Source organism: Camarhynchus parvulus, chromosome 17 (genome assembly GCF_901933205.1).
Source record: "Camarhynchus parvulus chromosome 17, STF_HiC, whole genome shotgun sequence".
Classification (NCBI taxonomy): domain Eukaryota; kingdom Metazoa; phylum Chordata; class Aves; order Passeriformes; family Thraupidae; genus Camarhynchus; species Camarhynchus parvulus.
In genome coordinates, this window is record NC_044587.1 from 8,598,685 (window position 1) to 8,617,107 (window position 18,423).

Here is an 18,423-nt window from a genome sequence, read left to right on the forward strand (position 1 = left end):
GGCTGATCCTGGCTCCACCCAGCGGGACTTTCCTGGCTTCCTCCAGCAGGGAGCGGGGGGAGCAGGAGCGCTGGGAGGCAGGAGCGGGGCCGAGCGCTCCCGCGGCTCCTGCCGGGTTTCTACTGTAGGCGGTGCATTCCTCGGGAGGGAGGGAGGGAATGCGTGCGCCCGGTGCCTTCCCACACTCCGCACTGCTCTTATTTAATGGGGGTCTCCATGCAGGGCAGGCGCCACAGGAGGTTTGGCGGTGCCCGGCTCCCTCGCAGGAGCCATGGAGAGCGCGGCGGAGATGGGAGCGCAGGCTGCGGGCAGCGCGCTCGGAGCGGGGATGCGGCTGCGGCAGGACCTGCGCAGGATCCGCTGTGCGCTGCTGCTCTGCCTGCTGGCCGTGCTGCTGCTCATGCTGCCCACCGCGTACCTGCTGGTCGGGAACCTGAGAGCGCCCAGCTCCTGCGGCCAGGTAAGGCACGGCTGTCGGAGCCGAAGGGAGGGATGCGGGACTCCAGGAGGCTCTTCAAAATGCAGTTTATTACATCTAGGGTCGTGACTTACAGAGCCTGTGCCTACAGCCATCAGCTCCAGCAGCAGATAAGCCTGGAGAGCCTTAGTTTAGGTTACAATGCATTATATACTTTCCTTTTGGTTACAACGCATTCTATACTTTTCTTTTTGTTACAAATGCATTATATACTTTTCTTTTGGTTACAATGCATTATATACTTTCCTTTGCTGAGCATCTTAATACAGCAGAACCAATCTATACCTTGACTATTACCTATAGCCTGTCATAACTACTGTAATTACCATATTCATGTTACTTTTCTCCAATCACTAAAAGTTAGTACATTACAATTTAAGCTAGAAGTTGTTATTCAGTTTTCTTGCAGTGGAAAATTCTGAGACCTCTTTTCTACTTGCAACTTTGCTGACTTGTTTGCCTGTGCCATCTTTCTGCTTGGTAAAAACATCTTCTTGTTTGGGGTGGGTTTATCCTTTGCTCTACGTCATAAAAACCCCTTCTAACTAACACACCCTTTGCCTCTTTACTTATCCAGTAATTCTTTTCTTCTGTATCAAAACTTGCTTCCATCTCTATTCCTTCTTCAGATCCTACATTCAAAAATCTTTCTGCTGAGCACACATACCTGTGAGACTTTCTTGTCAAACTTTCATCCTTCCCAACACCTGGGCGCACCTGAGCACTGTCTGCGCCTCCCAACGGAGCCTCCCTGGAGCGCTTTTAACGCTCTTTGTGAATTTCTTATGTCCATGAAACATTTTTAATGCTCTTTGTGAATTTCTCCTGTCCGAGGGCACGTGTGAGACTCGCTGTTGCATTCCTTCTTCCTCACCCCGAGGATAAATCTCATTATTCCTCATTCTTTTTTAACTAACGGTTCCTTACTTTCACTGAGGTCACAAGCAGAGTACATGGCTTTGAAACTTTTACTGCTGTGCTGCAGGGAATGCTTAAAAAATCACTGATTCCTGCCAAATTTTTGATGCTATGGCTCATTTTCTTCCCTTCTTGTGGGTTAAATCTGGGACATGACACCGCGGTTTCCCTTGGCAGTGTCTGATTTCAGGAATGCATGACTTTAAAACTTTTTGCTGGTGTGCATGGAACGCTTTAAACAATCACTGATTGGTGGAAATCACTGTCTCTGCACTGATTTCTGCCAGATTTTTGACCCTATGGCTCATTTTCCTCCCCTCTTTTGGGTTAAATCTGTGGCTTCCCTTGGCAGTGTCTAATTTCAGGAGTACATGACTTTAAAACTTTTATTGCTGTGACGCAAGGAATGCCTTAAAAAAATATCACTGATTTCTGCCAGATTTTTGATGCTATGGCTCATTCTCCTCCCTTTTTTGGGTTAAATCTGTGGCTTCCCCTCACAGTGTGTGATTTCAGGAAGATCTGCTGATGTCAGTGGGTCAGTCACCCGTTACTGGGCTGACAGTTACAGCTCTGCTGAATAATTAATTATTATTAATGAGAACTTCTGCAGAGATCTGATTTGAGGCAATAAAAGGGAGTCTGGCCCTAAACTTTGCATCCTGTTTTTAACTCCCTATTAGAATTTTCTCTCAGTCCAGAGTTCCTCTCATCTCTTCTCCTTCGCCAGACTTTTCTCCCAGCCATACAAACTTCTCTGCTGCTCCATCCCTCCTGCAATTCCCTATTCCCACGGGGAATGCCCCGTGCTGTAAACTGGTGAATTAAGCTTTGAATTTTAGCTTCAGGTCTGAAATTCCCCAGCTAACCAGCAGGGCCCCAGAAAGGGGGGTTGGTTTTGGGTGGCCTCGAAGGCAGGTTTGTCCCCTGGCTCACATTTAGCCCGGGGATGTTCAGGGAGGCGAGAGCTGCTGATGGCTCCTGGGGCTGTGCTGGCTCTGCTGGGACCCCTAGGCTGCTCTGCCCGAGTGATGCTCAGGGTGCAGCATCCTCTTCCTCACCAGGTTTTAACCTGGTGCAGCCCCTCGGGCTGGTAAATCTGGCAATTCCTTGAGTGATGCTGCCCTCACTGCTGTCAGTTCCAGGCTGCCCTGTCTGCAGGTGCCAGCACAGCTCTCTTCAGGGGCTGGGCACGATCTCAGAGGATTTGGGGGCCTTCAGTTCGGAAATGTGGAATTACAGCAGAGCAGAGGCTGAATGGAGGAGCTTGAAAAGCTGGGTGCTATTCGAGGTTGGGGTGGTAAAATTCACGAGGTGCTTTGGGCACTGTGCTGCTGCTCTGGGTTTGTTTGTGTCCCACCAGAGAATAGAAACAATCTTGGAGCAAAAGAATAATCAAATGTTAACTTGTTTAATCAGTCCAATGCGTTCCTGGATCGTGACCCTATTGGCAGGGTTAGCAGAGAAAAGTTCTTTTATGAGTGGGTTTGGCTCCTTAAGAGGAAAAGCACATCGTAAACGGTTGGAATTGCAACTCTGGTGTGCATTCCCATGCACCTGCTCCCAATTAGCAACACGTAATGTTTCCACAATGATGTTACGAGGTGATAGAGGAGTCACAACCTCTGCGAGTCCCAGGGAGGAAGAGGAAAGTCATCGGGGCTGGCAGGGTGCCCGGGGTGCTGTGGGAGGAGCTGCACCTCTTCTGGGCCCTGCCACAGCCCGATTTTCATTCATTCTGCTGCTCTCTGTGCCCACCATTCCCTCTGCTGCTCTCTGTGCTCATCACTTACTCTGCTTTTCTCTCTGCTGCTCTTGTGCTCATCATCCACTCTATTGCTTCTGTGCTGCTCTCTGTGCCCACCATTCCCTCTGCTGATCTCTGGGGTCACCATTCACTCTGCTGCTGTTGGTGCTCATCATTCATTCTGCTGATTTCTCTGCTGTTCTCTGTGCTTACCATTCCCTGAGCTGCTTTCTGTGCTCACCACTCACTCTGCTGCTCTCTCTGCTTCTCTCTGTGCACTCTATTCACTCTGCTGCTCTCTGGGGTGACCATTCATTCTGCTGCTTTCTGTGCCCACCATTCACTCTGCTGCTCTCTGTGCTGATCTCTGTGCCCACCATTCACTCTGCTGCTCTCTGTGCCACTCTCTGTGCCCACCATCCCCTCTGCTGCTCTATGCCCATCACTGTTGTCCAGCAGGACAGCACACAGGGGTGGATCTCTCTGCCTGTGTGGCTGCCTCTGAATGCCCCAAGGAGCAATATCCCCCAGGAGCCTGCAGGTGCAGAGAGGTTCAGGCCCTGGGAGTATTTCTGGGCATAAAAGCTCTCAGGAAAATGTCTTTTTGCATTTCCTTCTGCATTCAGAGTTTGCTAAATGGCTCTGTCCTCATGTGCCCCACTGACAGCTCGGGTCAGGAGTTTGGGACCAGCCAGGTGTGGCAGAGCTCTCTGGGGCACTGGTTTGGGGTGTGGGTGCCCTGGGATGAGTGGGCAGATGAGCATTGGCCTCCTGACCCTTGCACCCACGGGAGGAGTCCTGTGCTTGCCCCACAGAGCTCTGCCCACACACAGCTGTCACCTTCCAGTGCTCTGGGGACAGCCCTGGGAGGAGGGAGGGACTCAGCAGGTGAGGAGCAGATGGAGCAAACTCCTGAGTCCTTCCTGGAGCAAGGAGGAGAAGGGAAGCCCGGGAAGGTTTGTGCAATAGGGGAGTGTCCCTGGGCATGCTGCCCGCAGGGCGAGGCACCTTGGTCATCCCTGCCTGGCCCTGGTGTCACCCGGTGCCTCTGAAGGGATGCAAACTCATCTCTTTCACTGGAAATGTCCCTTTCAGGAAAAAGCAGGGCAGGTTATGTCATTACAGCAAAATGCGTGGGCTACCAGTGTTCTCTGTGTGTCATGGTGCATTGCATGTTGGATGAATAATTGCACTCTGGTGATGGTTTTCCCTGGACACCTTCCAGGCTCCCTCCATGCTCCTTTGGGAAAGAGACGCCACTTTCTTTTTTGATTCAGTCCAGAGGGAGGAGAGGAAAAAGGGTTTTTCAAACCAGAACACGTGGCTTGTGTTGCTAGCAGGAAATCTATTTTAAGGCCATCGTGGTGCCCTGCTGGAGGAAGGGCAATCCTTCCTCAAAGGGAAGCCAAGTTTCGGGCTGAGTTTCCAAAACCATCGATGGAAGGGCACAGGAGAGCAGCTCTGGCTGCCTCAGCATCCCACTCAGCAGAGCATCAAGTCCTGTGGCCTGGAGGAGTTGGTGTTTGCGTTTATTTTTCATGGCATCCTCGGCACGCCACAAGCAGCATAAAGAGGGATTCCAAACCCTGTCCCAAGCAGGGTTGGACATGTACCTGTGTGCCAGGACTGTGCCATGTCAGCTGGCACTGGAGAAAGGACCTGCTGCAGAGCAGGAGGAACTGGAAAATCCCACAGGCTCCATCTGGATCCTGCTGGAACACTGGCAACAAACCCCAGGAGAAATCTGCCCTCATGGCCTGCCCATAAAAGAGGGAGAACCTCAAAAGCTTCCTGAACTTTGGGAAGGAGAAATGCCTGGGAAGGAGCAGCAAGCACATCTGGATGGGCCCAGGTGTTGGGATTCCCCTCCAAAGCCAGCACCAGTTAAATCCCTGCCTGGCTGGATGCAGATGTTCCTTGTGGGCACATGCCTTGGGTACAGCCTCCCACTGGGCAGCAAAATGTTCTGATTGAAGCCAGTTTTTACTGGCACAGACCAGTTCCTGCCAAAAATTCCCAGCCCAGGCCATGCAGCATCTCTGGAGTTAGAAAAAATTGGATTTATGTACTGCACATGGCCTGCAGAGCCCCTCCCTGTGGAACAGTGCTGAGATGGAGTGGATGGAGGAGCTGGGGGAATTCATTCTGCTCACAGTCCCTCTGCCTGCAGAGCCAGCTGCTCTTGCCATACCACTGGAAATCAGCCCTCCTGTTTGGGTTTAGCAATACCTGGATACAAATGCACTGGGGCTTTTTGGAGATTTGTGGTACCAGAAGTGTTCAGCCCCCAGCAATGCCCAGGCTCATTAGAGCTGCCTGTCCAAACATCTGTGAGTCAGCTCAAGGGGGGTTTTCAGCATCACTCAGTGGTTGGGCTCTCCACAGTAACCAAAGGGAAAATTGGAGCTGTGAACTTTACAGAACCACAGCTGAGCAAGAAAGGGAAAAGAGAGAAAAGCACTGATTGTGTGAATGTTCTCTGCACTGGCTCCTGCTGCTCAGCTCTCCCTCCCCATCAATGCACAACAGCTGTGCCTATTTCTGACACCTGGTCATTATGCAGCATTGTCTGCTGCTAAAATACCTTCTGCAGGAGATTTGTATTTATATTTACACCTTTATGAGATAGCACAAGTAGGAAAAAAAAAAAGAACAGCCATACCTTTGCCAAGCATTAGAATAATTTCACACCTTGCTGTGTCCCCCTGCTCTGTCTGCTCTGTCGCTCAGCATCTCTGAATGCAGCTCCTGCACCTGGAGTTTCCAGCTGGATTTCTTAGGAAACAAGTAAATTTAGGTTTAAACAAAACCTTTTTGTTATCTTTTATAAAGAAGCATAATTCTTCTTGCTCTCCTTCCCATTTTCCTGCCACCTCTGTTTGGATTGCAACATCCAAGTTTATACAAGGAACTTCAGCAGAAGTTAAGCTTCAAGTATGTAAACAGTTCCGCAGAAGTTACATTCTTAAATATAGGTTTGGGGTTGATTTTTTCTCCCGGCTGCAGAATCCTTAGAGAATGGGATCACTAACTAGAATTAGTCACTTGGGAAACAGGTAGGAAATGCCACACAAGGAATGTGTAAATATAGTCCTAGATTAATACACCTGGCTGAAAGCCAGGGGAGCGTGAGGGAAATCCTAAATTCTGACCTTGTGCTTCCCACCAGGGCAGGGACAAAGGCTGGGACTGAGTCACATCAGCAGGGCACTCATGGTTAGTCACCACAGGGAGCAGGACCTTGGAACTCCTCACACATGAGGAAAGGCTCAGGAATCTCCTGGACAGCACAGCAGCAATTTTCTGGAAGTTCACACAGCCCCACACTGGAAGTTCACACCAGTCTGTGCCAGGAGGCTGCTGGGGCTGGGCCACACATTTCTGTACAGGTGGGCAAGGGAATACAAAACAAAAAGGAGAATTTTCCCTGCTGTTTCCTTCTCCATTTTCCCCAGCATGCTGGAGCAGCTATTTTAGAAATGACTGTTTGCTGCAGCAGCACACGGATGTTTACTTCCAGTAAAACATTAAACTCTCTTTGGCTTTCCTGGAGCAGCCAGCAGCCCCCAATGCCAGGCAGGCTGCCTCTCCTTCCACAAACATTCCCCTTCCCCAGCCAGTATGAATTCTCTGTTCTCTCCTTCTCCTGCAGTGTTTGAAGCTGTGTGAGACACAGCCAGCAGGAGCCAGCTTCAGCACCTAGATATTAATATTGTTCCAGGGTTTATTGGGCAAAGTGCCTCAAATACTTTGCTATGAGCTGACCAGGGGTGGTTTATTCCATTTATTCAGTGTGGTTTGGGTGTCTGCCCATAAAACACATGGTGCCAGCCCTGTGTGTCCCTGACAAATGGGGGCTCCTGAAGCTCTGAGGGTCACTCCTGAGGGTCAGTCCTGAGGGTCAGCACAACCCAGGCTGCTCCAAGGGCTGCTCCTCACAGCCCCACAAGGCTGGAGGTGAGGCAGCACCCCCACCATCCCCAGCATCCCACATCACCCCACAGCATCTCCCATCATCCCCCATCATCTCCCAGCATTTCCCAGCACCCCACAGCATCCCCATCATCTCTGGCAGCCCCCAGCATCCCCCAGTATCCCCCAACATCCCCTGGCACTGCCCAGCATCCCCCATCATTCCCAGCACCCCCCAACATCCCCCAGTATCCCACAGCATCCCCAGCATCCTCCAGCATCCTCCAGCATCCCCCACCATTCCACACCATTCCCCAGCACCCCCCATCATCCCACAGCACCCCACAGCATCCCCAGCACCCCCACCATCCCCAGAACCCCCATCATCCCCACCATCCCCAACACCCACAGCACCCCACACAATCCCCCAGCACCCCCGGCAACCCCCAGTATCCCTAGCATCCCCCACCATTCCACAGCATCCCACATCATCCCCCAGCATCCCCCCAGGATCCCACACCATCCCACATCACTCCCCAGCATCTCTCTCACAGCATCCCCAGCATCCCCAGTACCCCCAGCATCCCCAGACCCCCAGCCCACTCCCTGTGCCGTGCCCGGTGACCCAGGGGGCACAGCAGGTGGCTCAGGGCTGGGGTGTGTGACAGGCACAGCCCCTGGGGACTGCCCGAGCTCGGTGGCAGCAGGGCAGGGCCTCAGGGCCATGAGGGCAGTGGGAGTGTCCAGCTGCAGGAGGGAATTGCAGAGCAGAGGAAGGATGAGCCTTTCCCCAGCGCACACCCGAGCAGCAGAGCTCACCCTGCAGCTGCTCCCTGGCTCTGCTCAGCTCCTGCTGCCCAGGAGGACGCCCAGAATTCCAGACAGACCTAAGGAACAGCCTTGGTCTGGAAGAAGACAAGTGCAGGACAAAAGGCAGGTGGAGCTGACCCACCTCAGTCTCTCCTGGGGTTGTGGGGAACCTTTGCTCCTGTAAGGGCTCAGACCTGGCTAACTTGAGGAGAATCTCTCCCTTTTCTCTGCTTGCTGCGCCTGGATTGAGGGCAGGAGGGGCTCTGCAGGGCTGGACAGTCACCATGCATGGCTGGGTCACTCTGCTGCTGCTCTCCCAGCTATGCCAAGGGTTTGTAACAAACCCCCCCACAGGACCTGGAACGTGTCAGAGATGAGGGCAGCTCTAAACTAACAGCAGAAATGTCTTGCAGTGAACAAAGGCTTGTCAGGGCTCACCTTTTAGCCAAAATGCTCCATTTGAATTCACTGATGTTTGTTGGGGAAGATGAAACAGGAAAGCCTTATAAATATGATTGCCTGGAAGAGATTTTGAGAATATAGAAACTATAACTGAGATAGAAATGACAGCAGCTTTGAGATACCTCAGTTACTGAACAACTGGAAAACAATGGTGTGGCCAGCTGAAGGTAATCCCCTTTTGATGGAACAACACCCTCTGCTTGCAGACAGGCCCAAGGGTCAGAGCAGACCCTGCTGGCTTGGCAGAAGGGCCCAAAGTGGAGTTTGTAGGGTTTAAAATGTAACACAGGATGGTAATGTAATGATTCTTATAGGCTGTATGTAAATGCTATAGGATTTGTGTCTTGTACTAGATTGGTTAGTGAGAATCAGAATATTCAACACAGAAGAAGATTTATGGTATTGTAATGGGAACCTCGCTCTCTTACTCTCTCACCCTCTCATCCTCTCTCCCCCTCTCTTCTCTCAGCCTGCTCTGAGCTGTGCCTGGCAGCTCCCAGCAGGGCCCTGCACCCAGGCCCTTTGCAATAAACCCCAAGTTCCAGCCCTGGCTCCAGAGATCTCTCGTCTCCATCCATCCCCACCGTCCTACCCCCGACCCTCTGACAGATGTTACTGCAGCTGTTCCATGTTCTGGGATAATTCCCACCAACCCCTCTGAGCTGATTGTTGTCGCTGTCCCTGCAGGTCACAGAGGAGAGGGGCTCTCACTTCCTGAAGCAACGAGCAGTGGCTGCTGGTGAGTTTGCCACCCTTTCCCCTGTGGTGTTGCAATCCCAGCACACCTCTGCCCTCACCACCCCAACCCCTGCCCAGACGAGCCAGCCAGGGCACACTGAGGCAGATAACAGTGGGCAGAGTGAAATGGGAACATTTCTAGCCCCAGGCTGGGAAAGCTGTGCAGGCACAGGCTTCCCCCACAGCTCTGCAGTGTGGTGGTGTTTGTGAGGGTCCCCAGGACGAGGTGAGAGATGAGAACCTGACTCCAAATTCTCAGAAGGCTGATATATTATATTATATTATATTATATTATATTATATTATATTATATTATATTATATTATATTATATTATATTATATTATATTATATTATATTATATTATATTATATTATATTATATTATATTATATTATATTATATTATATTATATTATATTATATTATATTATATTATCATAGCATATTACATCATATCATATATCATATCATATCCTATTATATTATATCTTATCATATCCTATTATATTATATATCATAACGTATCATATCATATTATTCTATTATATCATATTAAATTATATGAAAATGCTATACTAAAACTATACTAAAGAAAGAGAAAGGAGTCATCAGAAGGCTAAAATAGGAATGATAATAAAAACCCATGACTGACCAGAGAGTCCAGCACAGCTGGACTGGGATTGGTCATTAAGCAAAAACAATTCACATGCTGGGTAAACAATTGTCCAAATCACATTCCAAAGGAGCAAAGCAGGGAGAAGCTGAAGCTTCCCAGCTTCCCAGGAGAAGAAATCCTGGTGAAGGGATTTTTCATAAAATATCACGGTGACACTGCAGGGTCAGTGGGACTCCCTGAACAAGCACCAGCAGGGATTCGGGAGCCTGTGCTCCTCACCCTTCTCCTCTGTTTGCTTTCAGCAGTTCAGGACACAGCCACAATGTGCCCTGCTGGTGCTGCAGCAGCTCTGCCAAACTCCCCTGTTTGCATTTATCACCTCAGGGGCGTCAGAAAGAGACCAACAAATCAGCCCTGACTCAGAAAGAGCCTGCACATTTCCTCAGGGGAGTCAATCACCACTCATATTTTGCTGACTTAGGAAAGGTTCTTCCCCCAGAGGGTGCTGGCACTGCCCAGGCTGCCCAGGGAATGGGCACGGCCCCGAGGCTGCCAGAGCTCCAGGAGCCTTTGGACAGCGCTGCCAGGGATGGACAGGGTGGGATTCTGAGGTGTCTGTACAGGGACAGAGGTGGGATTGATGATCCTGTGGGTCCCTCCAGCTCAGGATGTTCTGTGATTTTATTATTGAACAGCAGCAACGATCCTCACACCATTTTTTTTCCCTTTTCCCTCAGTTACAGACACACTTTCCAGCGCGGAGAAGCCGCGAGCTCACCTGACAGGTAATTCTTGTTCACCACTAAAGCCTTTTTACAGCCAATGTTGTGGTTCAGTAAGCTTGGTCCCTGTGCATCTGGTGGGAGCAGGTGTTGCAGGAAGCATGGGGAGCAGAATAATCAGCTTTGCCTTGTTGAGCAGGCCAGGCTGAGTGCAGTGTGTCTGCAGGGAAGGGCCCACGAAGGGACAGCTGACAGAAATGTCACTTTTCTGAGCTGTTTCTTTCATTGAATGACCAGCTTTTGTAATTGAACTGAAATAGGTTCCTAATGTCTCGGTGATGTGCTGAATCCCCCAGAAAAGGCAGGGAAGGAGCTCATGTGAGCCCTTGTGGAGCAGTGAATTGGCAAGAATTACAAGTTTTGGAGCAAAATCAGGTCAAATCAGGCTGGTTTTATTTTCTTTTTCTGCAAGGCCTGACTCAGAATCCACACACACCATATTCCCATTAATCCTCCTCCCTGTTTTCAGTGAGATAATCTCTGACACACTTCAGAGCAAGCAGGGAAAGGTAATGCCAAGCTGAGCCCTCCGAGCTTTTATGTTGTGGTAGGGAGGTGCCATCACAAAGTCCTGTCACAGAGTGGGCTGCCAGGCCTTTCCAAAGAGCTTCCAGGCCTTTCCAAAGAGTTATCATCCATTTCCAAAGAGTTATCATCCCTTTCCAAATAGTTATCATCCATTTCCAAGTAGCTATCATGCCTTTCCAAGAGCTTTCCATCTTTCCAAAGGATTTCCATGTCTTTCCAAAGGGTTTCTGTGCCTTTCCAAAAGGTTCCATGCCTTTCCAAAGAGTTATCATCCCTTTCCAAGAGGTTTCCATGTCTTTCCAAGGGTCTTCCATGCCTTTCCAAGAGGTTTCCATGCCTTTCCAAGAGTTTCCATGCCTTCCAAAGAGTCATCATGCCTTTCCAAGGGTCTTCCCTGCCTTTCCAAAGGGATATCATGCCTTTCTAAGAAGTTTCCATGTCTTTCCAAAGAGTTATCATACTTTTCCAAGAGGCTTCAATGCCTTTCCAAGAGTTTTCCACGCCTTTCCAAGAGGTTTCCATTCCTTTCCAGGAGGCTTCCATGCCTTTCCAAAAGGCTTCCATGCCTTTCCAAAGAGTTATCATGCCTGTCCAAGGGTCTTCCATGCCTTTCCAAGGGGCTGCCAGCATCTCCAAGGTCCCCATGTCACCACCTCAGCCTTGAGGCTGTCACCACCCCAAGGACCTTGCCCTGAGACATCCCCCACCCCCACCAGCTCCACCCAGGTGGAAAATTTAGGTATTCCCAGAGAGAAGTTCCTGCCTGGCTCCAGTGTGGATGGAGTGAGTGCCAAAGGGTTTTCCAGCTGGCCCGAGGCCTTTTATCCCTCTCCAAAGTACAGCTCACTGCAGAGGCTTCCCCAGCACCCCAGGGTGCACTTTGTAACCTGAGAAATGCAGGAAGTGGTGGGATGTTTCTCTCTTGATTTCCTGCAGGGATCCAAATGCACCCGCAGGGCCCCATCACTCTGCAGCTCAGGGCTGATGCATTCCCAGCAGAGTTTCCTTTCCTTTCCTTTCCTTTCCTTTCCTTTCCTTTCCTTTCCTTTCCTTTCCTTTCCTTTCCTTTCCTTTCCTTTCCTTTCCTTTCCTTTCCTTTCCTTTCCTTTCCTTTCCTTTCCTTTCCTTTCCTTTCCTTTCCTTTCCTTTCCTTTCCTTTCCTTTCCTTTCCTTTCCTTTCCTTTCCTTTCCTTTCCTTTCCTTTCCTTTCCTTTCCTTTCCTTTCCTTTCCTTTCCTTTCCTTTCCTTTCCTTTCCTCCTTCCTGATGCACATCCCTGGTGCCTTTCCCTTTGCCACGTGGGTTTCTGGAGCTCCAAACCTGGCTTGGTTTAGCCACAATCACAACTTTGCTCAAGTGCCAGTTTTAAGGAGCAAAGCCTTGCTGCTGTAAGGTTTTGGTTTTTTAAATCCCCCCTGGCAGAGGCTCCAGTGACTCAGAGGAGCAGCCAAAGCTCTGCTCTGCTGCTGGGAACTTCCCTGGGTTGCACAAAAGCCCAGCTGCCACAGGGAAACACCCAGCAGTTTTCTCCACATTTCTCCAGCCCCCATGTTTACAAAAATTCCTTTGCCATCATTCGCAGGCAGCCTCCCAGGGTCTGTGTCCCTCCTCTCAGGCATTCCACTGAGGGCCAGTCACTGCTGGCCATAGAAAAGAGTAAGAAAAGGGGAAACTTGAGGGAAGTTTCTCTCTCCTTTCTGTGCTGTGCTGTGTAGTCATCAAGAAACCCAATATCTATGGATTATCTTTAACCTTTTTTTAGCCTGAACATATTCCTGGTGCTTCTCCCTGTGGCAATGAATTTCCCAGCTTAACAGCACTTTGCAGGCAGAAAATATTTCCTGTTATTTTCAACTCTGTGCATAAATAATTTCTTGGGCTCCACCCTGGTGTTCTCTTCTCAGAAACAATGACTTGTACACAGAAAGTGTAAAAGGAATAATTATTCCCCTGGTCTTTGTTACATCCCCCCACCTCAGGTGTTGTTTTCAATGTGAAGGTGGCAGATTACAAATCCTAAACTGTAGGAAATCTCTTCCACACCTTTATTCTGTCTTTTTCTAGTTTTAGGCACATCTGTTGTGAAGGTGAGAACAGAGGAGTGAGAGGAATGAGAATTGGATGGAGTTCTTTGGGAATGCACTGATTAATTGGCAGTAGCCGAACAGCTCCATGTTTTGGTGTCTGTTCCTTTATGATAAATCTTCCAGCTGCCCTTGGCCTTTTTAACTCACACTGAGAATTTTTATTCACCCAGGCTGGAATCAAAATCTCCCCTCCCTGATGGTTTTACCTACTGAGATGTGCCAAAACCCAGCTCAGAGTTCCCTCCAAGCCCATTTCCTCCTGTGCATTAATGTTCATTTGGGGCTTCCCCTTGCCTTGCCACCATCCCCTCCCCACTGACTTGGTTGGGTTTGGGGTCAGGATTCAGGGCAGTGCCTGTTCCTTCTTGTCACCAGCCTGTGGCACAGGGGATGGCCAAAGCTGCAGGACCTCGTGCTTCTGGTGCTGCAGTGGTGCCAAACCTGGCACCTGGCTCATGCTCCTCCTCATTTGGTCCCAAACCTGGCCCTGGCTCATGCTCCTTCTCATTTGGTCCCAAACCTGGCGCTTGGTTCATGCTTCTCCTTGTGTAGTCCCAAACCTGGCACTTGGCTCATGCTCCTCCTCATTTGGTCCCAAACCTGGCACCTGGCTAATGCTCCTTCTCATTTGGTCCCAAACCTGGTGCTTGGTTCATGCTTCTCCTTGTGTAGTCCCAAACCTGGCCCTGGCTCATGCTCCTCCTTGTTAGGTCCCAAACCTGACCCTGACTCATGTTCCTCCTCCTGTGGTCCCAAACCTGACCCAGACTCATGCTCCTTCTCATTTGGTCCCAAACCTGGCACCTGGCTCATGCTCCTCCTCGTTTGGTCCCAAACCCACCTCTGAATGTGGGCAGAGCCTCATTTCTGCCTCCCAATCGCCTTTATTAAACCCTCAGGGCATGAACTGGAGCAGCAGAGACCCTGCAGACACAGAACCTTTCACCACAAGGGCTGCACAGGCTCCAGTCTCTTGCTCAGACTCAGAGTTGAGGATTAGTCTCTCCCATTGGTGCTAAGAACTGCAGAAACCCCACAAAATAGACCCAAAATCTGACAGGCAACAGGGATTCTCCAGCAAGGGACTGAACCAAAAGGGATTTGGGGACAGGAGAATTAAGGGATGCCAGAAATTTATAGTGTGTGAGAAAACAGAAGGAACTGTGGCAATGAATCTCTTATTAGAAGCAGATTTTAATGCCTTTAAGAATTAGCATCACAGGTATATTTGCAGGAAGTAGAGCTCCAGAATTTAGGAAATAAATAAATAAAAGACAAGTACAAAGTACAGCTGCTGCTAGAAAAGGAGCTGTGCTGTATTAAAAAGCACTTGAACATTCATTTTATTCTCCTGTTGCTGAAAGCATGGGAAAAAACTAATTAACTTGAAAATAGAGAGCATCAATAGAGGGAGATTCATCCTAAAAGGGAGGTTAAAGCTGTGAAACCTGACTAATTCTGGAAGTCAGGAAGTCATGTAGTTATTTGAGATCTTATTATATTCTATAACTAATAAAATCTATTTTATGACTAATATAAAAATTCATTGTGGAATTGAGTGTCATTGACATTTTAAATTCATCATTCTACAAGAAAATAATATTTCACAGGCAGCTTCTCTTCAAATTCCCCCAAAATTCCAGAGATGGAATAGAGCCCAGGACATTTTCTGGAACTATTCTGATCTTTCCTCATCCTTCCCACCTCAAACAAGATTTCCTCTGCTCTCTGGGATGAATTGCTCTGAGCTCTTGCAAAGCTTAGAGTGATCCAAAGCTAGCTGAGCTTTTCCCAGGATTCAGAAAGTCCCTGAATTGAGGGATGATGCATTGAGGTGGATGCAGATGAAGGCAAACCAGGAGCACTTTCTTTTATTCCCCACTCTGTGCCAAAGCTCCACTGTCTCTAACCTTTATAATATTACTATAATTCAGCTTTCCTTGCTGCCACAATCCCTGTGTGTCTTCCCCATCCCTGAAATACTTGAAATGCTTTCCCCATCCTTTGCCTCCTGGGAAAAGATCAGAAGGATTTGATACTTCAGCAGCACTAAAAAAAAAAAAAAAAAAACAAAGAAAAAAAGCTGTTATTTGTTGTGCTGCTCAGAGAATATAAAAGGAATTGTACTCCCAACAGCTTCCTGTATCCTCATGGATTATTTACTGTTGGAAAAGAGGGAAATAGATGCCACTGGGACATGAGCACATTCCTTTTTCTGAGTCTCATTTCACCCAGGATGGACCTACTGGTTATAGCCAAGGGAATTCCAAAGCCTTCCCTCACCTGCATTCCATTTGCCCCCCTTCCCATGCCCACACCCCCTTCCCCAAATACTGAATAAAAATCAGCTTTGAAACGTGAACACAAGCTCATTTGAAAGGTCTCAGTTCCTGTAACTCTCTTCCCTCAATCTTTTCTAAGCCTTCATCATTCACTTTCCAGGTTCATTTCAATACCTGAGATAATCTTCATGGTTTTTATCCTCTTCTTCCCACTGCTGCTGTTTTAGCACAACAATTCCATGTGGCAGGCAGTAAAGAGCAGAGACAACTCTTGCTTCCCTGCAGAAGAGCATGCAAGGGCTGAGGTTTATTGTCCTCTCTGTTGTGTGTGAGAAATCAAAGTGGTGAAGGCAAAAGGGCAGTAATTCCCTCATTTTTCCCCTGCAGGCTGGGAAGCATCCTCAGCTTGGGTCAGACTGATGCTGGGGTCAGGACTGGAGCTCAATCTGCTCACCACAAGACTGGGGGGAAAAAGCCTGGAGGAATGTTGAGGCTGACTCCAAATGTAGTATTTTGTTCCAGAAAAGCATTAAAGAGAGAAAAAAAGGGAAGAGAGGGATGAAAATGGTTTAAAATAGAATGTGTTGCTTAGGAAGTGGAGCTCTTGAAGCACAGTGGGGTCTTTGGGGTTTTTTGCTAAAATCCAGTGACCTTGGATTTTAAACCAAAAGCAATTCTACAAGAGATGTCCTTGGGAGCACAGAGGAGGAGAAGGGCTGAGGAGCCCCAACCCCCCTTAAGAAGGAGCAGGAAGAGAAGTCCAAGTGGTGACACATCGTGGTGACCAGTGTGGGCATTCTGCAAGCTCAGCAGTGTCTTTCTAAGAAACAGAATTGCAACCCACCCCTCCTGAAGGAAAAGCTGGTTTAGAATTTCCTCTTCCCGTCCCCAACCCTTAGGAACAAGCATGGTACAACTGCCCCAGTGCTGGTGTCACCTGAGGAAAAGGTTTTCACTCTGGAAATGGGTGAGATGGGAAGGTAAAGCCATCTCCATCTTCCCAGTGCCAGGAGACTCAGCCTTGAGGATGGACAGCTCATCCTTTGGGGTCTGACCCACAACCAGGACCCCCAGGCCTAGCTAACACTGTCAAGATCTTCCTAGAGCACCCTTGGCTTTCAGTTCTGACAGCTCAGACCTGGACACCCCGTGGGCACCCTGGAGACAGCACTGGAAAGTTGTCCTGTGTGGGAAATGGACTTGTAGAGAGATTTTAGGGTTTCCTTCTATCAAACTCCTAAGGGTTGTTTTTTGGGGGTTATTTCACTCCAACCTGCAGCTTCACCTTTCCCTACCCATTAAATTAAGGCTCTACTGAGCTGCAGGGGGATTGATGGCACAGAAGGAGAAGAAGAAAGAAGAAAGAAGAAGAAGATGAAGAAGAAGGAAGAAGAAGAAAGAAGAAGAAGAAGAAGAAAAAAAAGAAGAAGAAGACGAAGAAGACGACGACGACAAAGAAGAAGAAAAAGAAGAAGACGAAGAAGAAGACGACGACGACAAAGAAGAAGAAGAAGAAGAAGAAGAAGAAGAAGAAGAAGAAGAAGAAGAAGAAGAAGAGAGAAGGAGGAGGAGGAGGAGGAGGAGGAGGTTCTATCAAACCCTAGGGGATCTTAATTCAATGGGTAGGGAAATGTGAAGCTGAAGGTTGGAGTGAAATAATCCCAAAAAAAACACAACAAAACCCTAAGGGTTTGATATAAAGGTTTCTTTTAGGGTTTCTTTCTATCAAACCCTAAGAACTCTCTCCAAATGCATTTCCCACAGTCCTGCAGCCCATTCAGCTCATTGTGAAATAAGAACATTTCTGCCCCAGCTTTTTTGCTCACCCTGTTTAAACCCCTCTCCCTTCAGAGCAGAGATTTCACGTCCCACCCACCCTGTGCCACCCTCACCCGCGCTCCTCTCCCTCTCTCTCCTTGCTGCAGTGAAGAGGCAGGACCTGGCCAGCGACGTGGGGAGCCACATGCCCATCCTGCAATGGGAGGACAAGCGAGGCCTGGCCTTCACCAAGAACAACCTGAGCTACTCCAGCAACGCCCTGGTGATCCCCGTGACCGGAGATTACTACGTGTATGCCCAGGTCACCTTCCGAGGGCCCGTGGAGGGCAGCCACAAGGCCAACTCTGTCACTGAGATCATCACCAAGGTCACTGACAGCTACCCTGAGCCCACCCAGCTGCTGATGGGCACCAAGACCCTCAGTGAGAACGGCAATGGTTGGTTCCAACCCATCTACCTGGGCGCTGTGGTCTCCTTGGAGGTGGGAGACAAGCTGATGGTCAACGTGAGTGACATCAAGCTGGTGGATTACACCAAGGAGCACAAAACTTTCTTTGGGGCCTTTCTGCTGTAGGGCTGTGGCCTGCAGCAGATGGTGGGGGATCCCTCCAGGGTCATCGGGGGGATTTTGTTGGGTTTTGGCTTTGTGGGTGTGTGTTGGGGTGAGATCTCTGCTGTTTGCCTTCTTCTTCTTCTTCTTCTTCTTCTTCTTCTTGTTCTTCTGTGCCATCACTCCCCTGCAGCACAGTAGAGCCTTAATTTAATGGGTAGGGAAAGGTAAAGCTGCAGGTTGGAGTGAAATAACCCCCCCAAAAAAACACAACAAAAACCAAACAAAAACTAACTCAAAAAAAAAAAACAAAAACAAAAAACCCAAAAAACCCAAAACAAGAACAAAAACCCAAAAACAAACAAACAAAGAAAAGCCAAATTAGAAAAATGAAAGTCATATTGGAGGGGGGAAAAATGTATTTTTGAAAGCAAAAGTTGAAAGTTCTTCATGACTTTGTAAGCTAAAAAGGAACGTTTGATACCTGTGGGTCGGAAGTTTCTTCTTGAATATTGAGCCAGGCTATGCCCCTAGTTCCACCTTCAATGTACAATTTCCTCAACCCCCCCCAAAAAAAGAAGGTTTTTTGAGCTTTCTCCAGCACTTCCAGTATAGTTTTGCATGATCCTTCTTCAGATTCTCCTTTCTAAAAGGTAATTGCTTCTCATAATTTTCTTATTAATACATTTACTCAGTACTTTGCACTAACATAAAGCTCAGGTTAATTATTAACTGC

At 48.7% G+C, this 18,423-nt stretch overlaps 1 protein-coding gene across 1 annotated transcript; it reads left to right on the plus strand.

Annotated features, from left to right (window-relative positions):
- The first annotated feature begins 182 nt into the window (after positions 1-182).
- On the plus strand, positions 183-17,996 carry TNFSF15 (TNF superfamily member 15). The gene is made up of 4 exons (XM_030961462.1): positions 183-460; positions 9,015-9,066; positions 10,418-10,465; positions 17,284-17,996. Exons 1-4 carry the CDS (start codon positions 272-274, stop codon positions 17,709-17,711), a joined length of 717 nt encoding a protein of 238 aa, XP_030817322.1. The 5' UTR covers positions 183-271; the 3' UTR covers positions 17,712-17,996.
- The last annotated feature ends 427 nt before the right edge of the window (positions 17,997-18,423 follow it).

Bases quoted from the DNA above. Each gene is read 5' to 3' on its own strand.
- TNFSF15 (XM_030961462.1), top strand. From the start codon at position 272: ATGGAGAGCGCGGCGGAGATGGGAGCGCAGGCTGCGGGCAGCGCGCTC. The intron at 9,067-10,417 runs GTGAGTTTGCCA...CTTTTCCCTCAG, and splicing joins GCAACGAGCAGTGGCTGCTG to TTACAGACACACTTTCCAGC. The intron at 10,466-17,283 runs GTAATTCTTGTT...TCCTTGCTGCAG, and splicing joins GCCGCGAGCTCACCTGACAG to TGAAGAGGCAGGACCTGGCC.